The sequence below is a fragment of the Phoenix dactylifera genome, chromosome 13 (genome assembly GCF_009389715.1).
Source record: "Phoenix dactylifera cultivar Barhee BC4 chromosome 13, palm_55x_up_171113_PBpolish2nd_filt_p, whole genome shotgun sequence".
In the NCBI taxonomy this organism is placed as follows: Eukaryota; Viridiplantae; Streptophyta; class Magnoliopsida; order Arecales; family Arecaceae; genus Phoenix; species Phoenix dactylifera.
The window spans coordinates 3,436,416-3,450,155 of record NC_052404.1 but is presented as its reverse complement, the minus strand read 5'-3'; the positions used below and the strand labels follow the sequence as shown (position 1 = coordinate 3,450,155).

Genomic DNA, 13,740 nt, shown 5'->3' with positions numbered 1-13,740 from the left:
ATTCACCTCCAATATATGCAACCTATATTTCTTCAGGTGTAATATGACAAGATAAACATCACTCTCATGAGCATGGCCAATGATTATCCCAGGCAAAGGACAATGCTTTGCATCCAAAGAGAGTTAACTGAAATGCAATTGTCTTTTGAAGAGATTAATCAAATTTTTTAAAGTTCTGCAGCACAGAGAATTTGCAGAATTACTAGTATAGATGCAAATCACAAATCCAGGTAATTTTTTTTAGTTGTTAAAAAGGGAAAAAAAGAAAGAAAACCCTATTCAATATATCTCATCCCCATTATTTGAGCAAGCTTCGTGAAAATTTTTTGCCATCCAAAAGCTTGGCACATCTTCGTTTCACTTTTAATTTTCATCAAATAATCTCTTTAAAAAAGATAAAAAAAATATACCTATTGATTTCTTTTCATGAAAAATGAATAGCCGTACTTAAGCTCTTATTATGGACTCCTATGCCTTATATGGCTTCTATTGCTGGGAAGAATTGCCCAGGCTTCTATTGCTCGGAAGAATTGCCCAGGCTTCATGAATAAAAGGGGATTAAACGCGGAGAATTTCATAAGGTAGGCTCACTAATTGTGAAAGTCTTAGCTAGAGGGGGGAAATTTGAAACTGAATTAAATGGAGGAGGATTAGATTATGCATGATTAGGGGAGATGATAGAATGGTGACTTTTAGCTTAGGTTTACCTAAAGGGAATGAGAGTAGATGACATGTAGAAGGGTTCAAGGCCTCTCTTAGGGTTATAAGGTTGGAGCAGTGCATAGTTAAAAAGATATGTAATGAAAAAAGAGTTCATGGATGAACTGGTACAGAGAACATGGCAAATTTTCAGAGGGTATGGCTTTGATTCAATTATATAAGATGAAGGGAGGCAATAAAGTGTTGGAATTTGGTTAGGCTCAGCTAAGAGGGGAGACTATGTGACTCTTGAAAAACTAAGGCTCTTAAACTAGGAAAGAAGGGAATTAATTAGCATTTTATGAAAACAATATATAAAAAATTCCAGAGAGATAAAAAGGTAGAATAATGTTGTAGCATCATTCTTTTTAATGTGATGTCATTTAGTGTGCATGTATTTGTGTCTATTTCACATTTCAGAGGTTCATACATATAAGTTCGAATGTTTCTAGAGGGGAGTGTATAGATATATATATACACACATGCATACACTTTTTGAAGGTTATAAATGCAAAATTCTATCAAAAAAAAAAAACACGAGTCAGGGTACCATTGGAGCCACAAAGTTTTTTCTTTTCCCCCTTTTGATGAGGCACTGGAACCAAAAAGTTGATGTGCTAATCTTACACTTCCACTCATATGTATGTCAAACCAACCTGTTATCGTGTCAAAAAAAGAATAGGCCTTTTCTGGCTGAGAAAAGAAGGCTTTCATCCATAGCAAAGGCACAAGGTATAAACAAAAGCAAGAACCAATGCACATTTCCGCAATAAGATGTAGAACCTTGAGATCATGTCACAACTTTATCTCACTGGCATAAACACTGAAATAAGCACTGCTCCCAATTACATGAACAAATAAACTCACAGAAAAAAATAGACAAAAAAAAAAGCAATTGTCACTCCTGCATAATGCGATATCAAACAATCCAGAGACTACAATGGTAAAGCTCCATCTATCCGAATAGCAACATTATATAAAATAAATAGACATAGACTAGAAGCTCATGCACCTCTCTGAAAAATCCACTCTTCTCTAACAACTTCTAGATGATAGGGACCAGCTCTTTTCGAGTATATGCATATATAGCTGCTCAACAGTTTCCCAAAAGAAAATGCATGTAAACTTGTGATGCCAAAAAACACATCAAAAATATGCTTACTAACATAAAGTCCATTTCAACTCCTAAATAATTAAGAGAAAGAACGAATTCTATTCATATTTATATATGTCAAGTAATTGACACAGCGTCATCTCAAGGTATATGGAAGCAGAAGGATATAGAAGACACAAACCAAAACCATGCAAAGATAAGGATAACTTCAGGATGTTGCCAATGACCGAGAACATAAAGCTGCAGCTAACCTTACTAATTAAGGTTAATAAGCAATCAACAAAATCTAAGTCAAAAAGTAAGTCTCAACTGAACCATCACATGTAGAACATCAAAATGTCTTACCAAATAAATTAAAACCACCACAAGTCCATGGATACATCAATCAAATTAGAAAACCTATAAGCAAGGATGATTGCAACAGACTTAAGATGAAATCAGGTGCGAGTGTTTGAGATAAAGAAAAATGGACCAAAATTCTAACTTAAAAAGCTTTCTAAGTCCATCATAATCCAAAAAGAACAAAGATTACAAAAAGAAACAAAAGAAGATCAAACTAGATATCAGAAGAGTAAGTGGCCATCAGCAACACTAAATCGACAAAGTAGGAGGAAGTCAAAAGAAGGGCCAATTCCCCAGCTGAACATATCTAAAGACCATATCAATACCAATCAGGGGACACAGGCAATAGACATTCAATAATGATAATAATGCATGGGGGATATAGGTCTCAACTCTACCATCCACATGAAAAGAAATTCCAGCATTCGCGCTTATCATTGTTCAGAGAAGCCAATTCCATGAAATAAACCAAGCATTGAGTCACTAAGAAAAGATGATCAGATGCATAAAGAACAGAATAGCATATCTTAGTGAATTTGCAAGGATGATGAGGAAAGAACACCTAAGCTGTTCTGACAAGACAACTGAATCTTTATGTCCAGTTTCACCCTTTTCATGCAAAGACAGCCACAAGCTACTCTACTCAAAGGTAGGATTCAACTTTTACCACAACTCCAAAACTAAAATATTTGATATGCTCCTCCCAGAAACAGCACATACCTACATACAAATTGGGCTGCCAAAGGCCTTAGAATCCATGTTACCAGGACCTCTTGATTTGCCTAGTGGTATCCACATAGGACACATTGATATGGGCATGGATATGACACTTGGGTATGGGTTCATAACAAGACTTTCTTTAAGATTATATGGATCTGATACCTGCATAGGTTAGACTAAAAACCTCAAAAAGTCTCCCACCAGCCCTCTTTTACCACAGAGGGCAGCTTGCCTAGGTCACCTCTACTTCATCCTAGCCAGCAACAATGCTAAGACCTTAACAAGTGACATCTGTGACATAATAGGTTATTTTAAAGCACAAAGTGCCTCCAAGCTATACAAAAGAAGACAAGAAATCCCACAAAAAGATACAATAACCATTTCTGCACTCAACTTTCTTAGCAATGTTGCTCTTTGCAAGTATGACGTGCATAATACATTTATATGCAAGCAAAAGTTAATCTCCATTCACAATTACAATAAACCAAGATCCCCCTTCAGTCCTTGGGCCAAAAGATTACTATATGATCTTATGCACCTTATTTGACAAACCACCATAGTCTTGAGTTTCTGGGTAGCTTCTTTCTTAGGAGTGAGAGGCGTGTTACTAGAATCCTCTCTAGACTGTATTGGTATAATTATTTGAAAATACCCATTAGAACATTCACAATAATCATTTAGAATTGAGAGAGGCAATATGGTTGCCCTGACTCTAAACCAGTCAGTTTCGGCCACATCACTTCTCACCTCCAAAAAATTTGTGAAGAGTTTCTTGGGTTTCTAACATTCTATTCATTGCTCCTTTAAACACTTCTACTGGCTTCAGTCCTCAATATGTAATTAAATTTATTTTTCTATTCCCATTTTGAGAAGCACTCCAGCAGTTACATTACATTCTTATAGCCTATAGCACCTATCCAGTTTCTTAAAAATAATGCTTTAGATGCTTCTTATTCTGAAAACCTTCATATCATTATCCTCTTGCTTTCAATTGATATCATGAATCAGCTCCAAAATGCCTGACTTGACAGTTCTCCCCTAACTCCCTAAAAGCAACCTCCCTCCACTACCTAAGAGGCTATTACTATCTTTTAACGTATTCAGTTTGCACACCATACGGCTTACATCATGATCCCCTAATAAACCCATTCCCTATCTGATCCTGACCAGTTCCTGTGAAATAAAAATGCCCCAAACCGATCCTACATACATAAATATTTTCAGGCATGCATGCATAGCTCAAATCATAGGCCTATGCATGTGTAGGTATACCCAAAGAAAAAGGGCTTTCCAGCACTGTTCTGATTTGCTTAATACGAACCAGCTTGGGCACACTAAGATATTGACAGAAGCTAATCATTAGTATTAGCCCAAAAAGAAGATCCATGAACAGTTCCATACCAAAGAAACAAGAAAAACTAATCCTATAACATGAAGTAGATCGTTCATCTGGTAACTAAACTGGAAAACAAATCACAGCTTCCATGTGCCAAGATTAGAGCAAACAACCGCAGTTCTTCCAAAATACACTAATAAAAGTAAGCAACCCATGCTTCCTATTTACATAGACGAATTGATTGCCGTAGTTTTATACAAACAATTTTATTTCCATTATTACAAGCATACAGACAAGAACCCGGATGTTCCCCCCTTCACAGGTACCAAGTATCCAACAATCCCCGTTACCAATAATCCCTTCATTTATAGCCCACATTTCTTATATACCAAGAAAAGCACTACTTCCATACACATCTCAATTGATTCCCACCCCCTTCAAGAATCAATCAACTGCAATTAAAATGCATCCAAATTGGCCCAAAAAGAAGAAAGAAAATTACAAAAAATAATCTTTTTTCGTTCTCCTTCCTTCTCATTTCTTCATATCTAATTTCAGGAACGATTTTTCCATTTTCTTTCATGCGGGAGCATCAGCAAGAACAGCAGTTAGGGCAGCGTACCAATCCATTCTCGTTGCACTCCTCGCAGCGACGCATCCTCCCGTCCACCTCGACGAACACCTTGCGGCTGCCGCTGCAATTGGTGCACGGAACGAACCGAACTCCGCCGCAGCCGCTGCACACGAACGCAGGATCCTGCGCGGCGACCCCTTCGAGAAGCCGCCCCAGCTCCCCGGCCTCGTGGAGCTGCCGGATTTCCTCCGCGCCGCCAAGGCACCGCCCGCCAACGAACACCTGGGGGAGCGAGAAAGGCCGACCCTTTCCCAGCAGCGCCTGCAGCTCCCGCCGGTAGGCGGCGTCCATGGAAACGTCCCGCTCGTCGACGGCGACGCGGAAGCCGCGAAGTATGGCGCGGACGGTGCAGCAGTCCTCGTGGGTCCGGCGGATGCCACGGAGGGAGGTGGAGAAGAGGACGACCTTGGGGCGCTTGGGCTCGTCGGCGAGGTGCTTCCAGAGGGGTTTGACAGCGGGATGCTCGTCCTTAGCCTTGATCGGGCGATGATGGTGGTGGTAGGTGAGGGATCGGGGGAGGAGGTAGGGCTTCTTGGCGGCGGAGGCGGAGGCGGCGAGGTCGTCGAGGCCATCCATGAGGTCCCAGGCGTTGATAACAGCAGTGGGGGAGGCGAAGGCCACGGAGAGGGAGGGATCGGGATCGTCTAGGGTTTTGAGGGAACCGTAGGTGGTGGAGGTGAGAGAGACGAGGTGGGTGGAGTCCCCCTGGTGGAGGGATGCGTGATGGACCACGATAGGAGAGGAGAGAGTGGGGGTTCTCCCTAACAAAAGCGCCGGCGGTGGAGGCGGAGGCGGCGGCGGAGGCTGAGGAAGAGAGAGAGGAGGCGGCGGCGGCGTTGGAGAGAAGGCGATGCAGCGATCGCGAGAGGAGGCACAGCCCATAGAAGGGGACCGGTGGGGTGCTTTTTAGTTGGTTTTTGCGGCGGATTTTTTTGGATTATTTTAGCTCGTTTTAATACCGTTTTAGTGTTAATACGAATTTAATCCTCGGTTTGGAGGGAGGGAGGGAGGGAGTGGGGTTGCCGTAAATGGAACGTGGAATGTGTGCTTTGGAAGGGAAGGAGACTGAGAGATGCGGACTCGGCGTTTTCCGCGAAGAAGGAAGTAGTTAGAAACAGAGAGAAGGGGGGGGAGCGCGGCCGAATGAAGAAAGAGAGGCGACGCGGTTGCGTCAGCTTTACGCTGGGATTTGAGGTAGCTTGTGGCGTATTAATTTAATTGAAACAGAATAAATGGCGGAGGGGGCAAGAAAAGGAAAGGAAGCATGCTAAGCTTTTAAGCTACACCAAGTTTTATTAGGGGGGGCCATAGAGCATGCATCATTGTTCATGCATGATGATACAAAAAAAGAATATGTATTAAATAAAACTTATCATCTACTTGTGTTCTACATATTTCCAAATTGTATGCCCGTATTTCGTCGAAGAATTAGTATTGTATCAAACCTCAGGGCAACACTATTTTCTTCAGCAGCTCTTATGAATAAGGGTAGTAAAAAGATTGACCCGTTCTAAGAACCTGACCTCACCCTCTTTGGGCTGGGATTTCTTGTCTCTTTTACTTTGATTTGAATGAATCAAAGCTTTTGACCTGAGATGTTTTGTAATAGCAGAGTTTTATTTAGATAGAGCTAGTTCGAGTCAAATGAAAACATAAATTGTCACGATTTGTTAGGTTGGTCATGAATTGTCACCCTCTGGGTCATGCATTCTTAGCCTGCAAGCAGGTTGATTTAGGTTTATGTCAAAGCCATTAACCTCTAATGTATGATCTTAACTCAACATGACTCACTGATTGCTAAATCTAGACATGCAAAGCATTGGAAATGGTATTGGGAGGACTATAGAGAGAGATCTTAATTGGAACTCTTGTAGGCATGCGTTCAAGATGGATGTTATTGAAGCCATATGTTATGTGTTTCCCATGAAATGCTTATAAATATACCTGAGTCCAGCATTATGATGCACATACAAGGAATTCAATACTAGAATATTTTTGGGAAACATAACAATGTTCTTTCTTTTTCCTTTGATTTTTAGGCCCTGTTTGGGGGAGCTTTTGGAGGGCCAAAAAGCACTTTCTGGCCCTCCAAAAGTACTTTTAGATAAAAAATAGTGTTTGATAAAATTTTCGAAAAGTTGTTTCAGCTTTTGCGGGAAGCTGAAAACAGCTTTTGGGGAGAAGCTCCAATTTGGAGCTTTCCGAAAATGTTGTTTTCAACTTTGTCGGGAAGCTGTTTTTTGGACCAAATTACCCCCATTTAAATCTCACTTTTTTTTCCCAAAACCCTCATCCCATCTCTTCCTCTCTCACCCATGCTCTCCCTCTCCTTCTCTATCTTCTTCTTCCTCTCAACGCTGCCGCCTCTGTTCCTTCTTCCTCTTCTTTTTTTTTTTTTTTTTTTTGTTTTGGGAGCTCGTGGCTGCCCACGGTGGCAGCCACCATGCCGGCTACCACCCATAGCCGACGACCCTTCTATAATTCAATGAAATAAAATAATAAATAAATAACTAAATAAAATAAATAAAAAAAATAATGAGTGAGTGGCAAATAATCTGATCTAAATAAATAAATAAATAAAAATATTAGTAATTATTTAACCAATTTTATTATCTAGCTAGAAAATTTGTTAGAGAGATAAATAGTCATTAGAAGGATGAAAAATTAATTTACACTAATAATTATAATATTATATATATTTATTATTGTATTATACTATAAATATAATATTATATTACATTATATCATAATACATTGATATGTTATGTTAAATAATTTAATATTATATTAAATTATTATTCTATAATACATAATATTATAATACTATATTATAATAATATTATATTACATTACATTAATATTATATTATATCATATATTTATGTATAAATATATATTATATTTTATTATGCTTTGTTGTATAATACTGATGATGTCCTTTATGGTCATTTTGTCACACAGAAGTACTTTCTCAATCTGTTTACTAAATACATGTTAAAGTACCACAGCACTTTAGAAATGTAACTACCAAACAGCAAACAGCTTTTTATAAACGCTTTGCTTCAGACGCTCTACTTCCAACAGTTCTACTTCCAAAAGCTCTACTACTAACAGCTCCCCCAAACAGGGCCTTAAGGTGAATTGCATTCTCTTTTATGAATTGCCTTCCCATTTTGTAGTGCACCATTGATTGTAGTTTCATACTTAGGAGATATATTTTGAATTTTTCATTTTTAATATGTTATCAATTTAACATGTAAATAAAGAACAATCAAGATCGCTCCAATAATCTCTATTGGTATTGGGAGCTATATGCTAAGGATGATGTCCACTTAGAATAAGAATCTTTAGTTCTTCTCATTGTGGCTGTTTTCCATATGGCTCAAGTTTTTTTTTTTTTTATAATCTTAAGTTGGTAACCAGTGGTTTGAAAATAAGAATCTTTAGTTATTCTCATTGTGGCTGTTTTCCATATAGTTCAACTTTTTTATATATATATATATAATCTTAAGTTGGTAACTCGTGGTTTTATAAATTTATGAGCAAAATTTTAGATCCGGTTCTCAGTTTCTCCCTATGGAATAAGAAACTCCACTATTCCACTTCATCCCAGGCTATCACAATCGAGCACTCCAATAAATGCCCTCCGTCTCTATACTCTTCTTTCTTTCTTTATTTTTCTTTCTTCCCTCCTTATTTTCTTCCTCACTTTTAATCATTCTTTCATTTCTTTTTTTCCATTATCTTCTTTCTTTTCCTTGTTTCTTCTTTCTTGTCTTTCTTTTTCTTCTCCCCTTTCTCTCTCTCTCTTCTTTCCTTTTCTTTTATATCCCCTCTTTCCTTTCTTTCTCTTATTTTCTTCTTTTCTTTTTTTTATTCCTATTATTTTTTTCCTCTTTTTTCTTATTTCTTGCATGAATGGCTTTAGAAGTCTCGACCTAATCTTATTTTTTTATAGGAACTGGACGAGATGCCTCTCCTCTTGCCAGGTCTTAAAGCATTCGCTTTAAGTTTGGTGGATGTATATGGACGAAAATAATACAAGTTAAAGGTATTTATTTTGGACGTCCTTGAAATCAGATCCTTCTTCTTTAGGTGTGACACTGTCAAGGAGGAGTGCTGTTGGCGAAGGGACGGGTAGGGAGGTGAGAGAAGGAGTGACGCGGGAGGGGGGGGGGGGGGGGGGGGGGGGGGGGGGGGGGGGGTTGGAAAACAGAGGCGGATGTGGGACACCTGGTCCTGAGAAAACAGAGGCGGGCAGGGGCGACAAGGGGGTGTAGCAACAGCTGCGAGCGGGCGAGAAGAACCGGTCGTGGGCGGATATGGCGAAGGGCCATTCGAAGACGCCGACCTGGTCCAACCATCAGATCTCGTCCGCGGAGCTGAAAACCCTGAAACAGCGGTTCACGGATGTGGTAGAAATCCCGCCGGAGAAGATGGAGCTGGCTAGGGCGGCTTGGCGTGACACCGCTGTTATTATGCGCAGCCTAGGGCATCGAGTTCCGGTGGAATGGATCTGCCGGGAGCTGCGGGTGGTCGGGAAACTCGACTACGATGTCGAGGACTTCATGATGGCGGAAGAGACTTTTGTCTTCCGGTTCCGGTGTGAGAGGGATCGGGAGGCTGCCATGGAGGCCGGACCCTAGCTGGTGGCAGGGCAACTCCTGGCGATGGAGCGATGGCGGCCTAACTTCGTTCCGGGGGCCAATCGGTTGAGTCGGGCGGTTATTTGGCTACGGCTCCCGAGCTTGCCGACGGAATACTGGACAAAGGAGCTTATTTGGAGCATTGCGGAGAAGGCGGGTCGGCCACTGGCGCTGGACAAGGTCACCGACCAAGGCCGGAAACTGGGGTTTGCCCGCGTCAAGGTCGAGATGGATGTGTGCGAACCGCTCCGGCCAGGGACCTTCATCCAGGTTGGAGCAGATTCTCACTGGCAGGCGTTCCGCTATGAGAACTTGCCTGGCTTCTGCTACAGGTGTGCTAGGCTTGGGCATGGAGAGGGTGCTTGCCCGTTTCCTTCCACAACTCCGGCGATGCCCGGCGTACAGGGTGATTCTCTTTCTCAGGAGCCGGGGGCGGAGTTGAAGGAGGGGGACAGTCTGGGAAGCCGGCTGCCCTTCGGTCCGTGGCTGACTACATCCAAGCTGTGGCAGCCGAAGGGGAGCAAGCCGAAGGGAAAGCAGGCTGCTGTGTCGAAAGGGGATCATACGCCGGTGCAGGAGGCCTCCGGGTCGAGGCCGAGGTCCCCTATAGCGGCGAAGTCCCTCTCCGAGTCGCCCACGGACACGGATGGTTGGCAAAAGCCATCCAAGCTGGCAAGGAGGAGGTCGCCGGAGAAGGTAGCGGCGGGTGTGGTGATGGACACTGAGTCAACTACACTTGGACCGGGGTCCGGGTTGAACTTGGCGTCCGCTGCGGGCCGAGTGGTACCCGGGCGAGTCGAGGCGGTCGGGCTGGATCCTGGCCCATCATCAAGCCTACCCAAGGATGGACTAGGCCAGGCGAGAATGGGCCAGGCTAGCGCTTCCGGGCGGGCCCGTGGACAGGGCCCAAGCCCAATGAAGCGGGCTCGCAGCCCGGCCAAGGCTTCCAAGGGACTGGAGGCGAGACGGAACGTGCCGACTCAGATCCGTCGGTCATCTTCATCGTCTTCCTTCGATGATCCGAAGCTCCGACTGAGGGAGGAAGGAAGGAGGCATTTCCGGAGTGCCTCGCTGCCGCCGGTGAGGGCCCCCAGCCGGCCGGCGACTGGTGGTGGCCCAATAGTTGAGGGAGCTGTGGAGCCAGCGACGGAGGTCACATCTACGGCGTGCGATCCGGTGGTGGTGGATCTGGTCCCTCAGCCGCGGGCAGCCGTGGCAGGAGGCGGTGGGATGACACCAGCCACAAGGATGTCCCTGGAGGTTAAGTTGATGGAGGGGCTTCCTGTTCCGACGGTGCAGAGTGGGGTGATGCCCGCGGATCTGCAAACAGGGGGGAGGCCAGCGTCGGGAGAAGTGGAGGACCTCTCAAGCTCTTGGGTGCCGGCGGAGCCCTCTCTTGGTGCATCAGCGAAGGTGGTGTTGAGAGGCATCCCAAGCAGTTCCGGTCATGGGTCCAGCTCCCCCATTCAAACCCACGGGATGGTGGTGGACCTGTTGCGTGCGGTGATTCAGGGTGGTGGGGTGGAGTCCGGGGAAGACACAAGGACCTTACAGGGTGCGGTCAGCCCAAGTCAGGGGCGAGCCTCATCTTCATCCCATAGTGTTAAATGAAAATACTAGCTTGGAATTGTAGGGGGGCGGCCAAGCCTTTATTCTTGACGTCGTTCAAGAGACTAGTTCAACTTCATTGCCCCGAGGTTTGTTTTATTTGTGAAACACGAGTGTCTGGAGAAGGGTTGCGCCGGGTGATGCGGCGGTTGGCCGTTGACTGGGAGTCTTTTGTAATAGAGTCTCAGGGCTTGTCTGGTGGTATTGTGATGTTGTGGAGACGAGGAGTGGCCTCTATAGATGTCTTTTGCAATTGCCCGCAGCAGGTTGTGATGGTCATCTCGGAACCGAATGAATCCCCATGGGTCCTGTGTGGGGTCTATGCTAGCACTGATTACCGTACTGGGAGAGTTCTCTGGGGTGAGCTGTCATGTTTGTTGACCCAGGGGGTGCCGACTATGGTGGTGGGAGACTTTAACTGCATTCTTGGCCCCTCTGAGAAACGAGGAGGCAGAGTCTATTCTGATTCAGTGGACAGGAGGGAGTTTCGAGAGTTTCTGGATGTGGCTGGCTTAGTGGATCTTGGCTTCACTGGACCGCGCTTCACTTGGTGTAACAATCAGTCTGGACGCCCGAGGGTGTGGGAGCGGCTTGACAGGGCCATTGCCTCCCCGGATTGGATTCAGCGGTTCCCCTCCTATCAGGTTAGTCATCTTGCTCGGATTGCCTCAGATCACTGTCCTATTCTGATCTCTACAGCTTCGAGCTCCATTTACCATAGTCCTTTCCGTTTTGAGAAGCTGTGGTTGTCTTACCCCCAATCTTGGAAAATAGTTAGAGAGGCTTGGGGCATGCCAGTACAGGGAGATGCCATGCAGAGAGTGTCGCGGAGTTTGGAGCTCACCAAGCGTCATCTTCGCAGATGGAACCGGGAGGTAGTGGGTAACATATTCCGGAGACTAGAGGAGGTGGAGGGCAGGATTGCAGATCTTCAGGGGAGGGAGGACCGAGGTGGGGAGTTGGAGGAGGGTGAGATGGCGGACTTGCGACGCTACTTGGCTTCACATCACTCCTTGCTGCATCAACAGGAGACAATTTGGCGGCAGAAGTCGAGGATCCAGTGGGTCAAGGAGGGGGATCGGAACACTAGCTTCTTCCATCGATCGACGGTCATTAGAAGGTAAAGGAATATGATTCGGTCGTTGAGGGTTGGGGCGGGCCAGCGGGTGGTGGAGGACATTGCAGTGAGACAGGTGTTGTTTGATTTTTTCAAATCCAGGTGGACGGAGGTAGATGGGCCCTATGTGTTGAACCAGCTCCCCAGGCCGGCAGTCCGGGTTGAGGAGTCAGAGAATGAAGCATTAATCCAGCCAGTTTCAGATAGAGAAGTGCAGGAGGCAGTTTGGGCCCTGGGGGAGGACAAGGCACCAAGTCCGGATGGATTTCCGCCATTCTTTTTTCGGAGGTATTGGAGTATCATTCGGAGGTCAGTAGTGGAGGCAGTGCAGTTATACTTCACTCGGACGGTGATGGCTGATGCCTGGCAGGTCACTTATATCACCTTGGTCTCGAAGCGTCAGGATGCGGCGGAGCCGGGTCATTATCGGCCCATTAGTTTGTGCACCACTTTGTACAAAGTAGTAGCGAAGATCATGGTTGGGAGAATGAGGGCTTTGTTGCCTAGCATGATTAGTATGGAGCAGGGGGCGTTTGTGGGGGGAAGGAGTATATCGGATAATATATTGCTAGCCCAGGAGATGATGGGAGACTTACAGCGAGCTTCGAGGAGGCGATATTTGATGGCTGTGAAACTGGATATGGAGCGTGCTTATGACCGGATCCGCTGGGATTTCCTCAGACGTGCATTGGAGAGCTTTGGATTCCATCAGATCTGGATTGACTGGGTCCTTGGCTGTGTGCAAGGGCCTACTTTCTCCATCTTGGTCAATGGTACGCCATCCCCCTTCTTTCGAGCTACTATGGGGCTTCGCCAGGGATGTCCTCTATCCCTATATCTGTTCATTATTTGCTCTGATGTACTTTCTCGTTGCCTACATGTAGCTTGCGAGGACCAGGGGTTGGCTGCCTATAGTCCAGCCCCTGGCGCTCGCCCCATTTCTCATTTGTTGTTTGCAGACGATTGCCTGCTGCTTGCTAGGGCGAGAGCTAGGGATGCCCGAGCCTTCCAGAGAGTGCTGACTGAGTACTGTGCGGCGTCTGGGCAGAGGATTAATCTCCAAAAGTCATCTATACATTTTAGTCCGAGCACAGAGCGGAGGGTGCGACGGGAGATTAGGGTGATATTGGGGATGCAGGAGCAGGAGGGGGCACTAGACTATCTTGGAGTCCCCATTACTAGGAGGAGGTTGCGGGTGGCGGAGTGCTCCACATTGGTGCAGAGAGTATAGAGTAGGCTTGAGGGTTGGAGGGCCTCATCGCTCTCTATGATGGGCAGGCTGATGCTGGTCAGGTCAGTGCTCTGCTCCATGCCGGTTTACATTATGGCCCACACAGTTGTGTCGAAGACAGTGCTGGTGGGGATTGAGCGGCTTATGCGTAGCTTCCTGTGGGGCTCCTTGGGGAGGGGCCATGGGGTGCATCTGGTGGCCTGGGAGAGAGTTTGCCTGCTTTTGAGTGAGGGTGGCCTGGGGGTACAGTCTCTCCTGGCGAGGCGAGAGGCACTCCTGGCGAGGCGGGCGGTG

The 13,740-nt window shown here is 45.3% G+C and overlaps 1 protein-coding gene across 1 annotated transcript; it reads right to left on the bottom strand.

Moving 5' to 3' along the window:
* Positions 1 to 4,392: 4,392 nt before the first annotated feature.
* Positions 4,393 to 5,975, bottom strand: LOC103724059 (uncharacterized protein At5g39865). The gene has a single exon (XM_008815207.4). It carries the CDS (start codon positions 5,725 to 5,727, stop codon positions 4,804 to 4,806), a length of 924 nt encoding a protein of 307 aa, XP_008813429.1. The 5' UTR covers positions 5,728 to 5,975; the 3' UTR covers positions 4,393 to 4,803.
* Between the last annotated feature and the right edge of the window lie 7,765 nt (positions 5,976 to 13,740).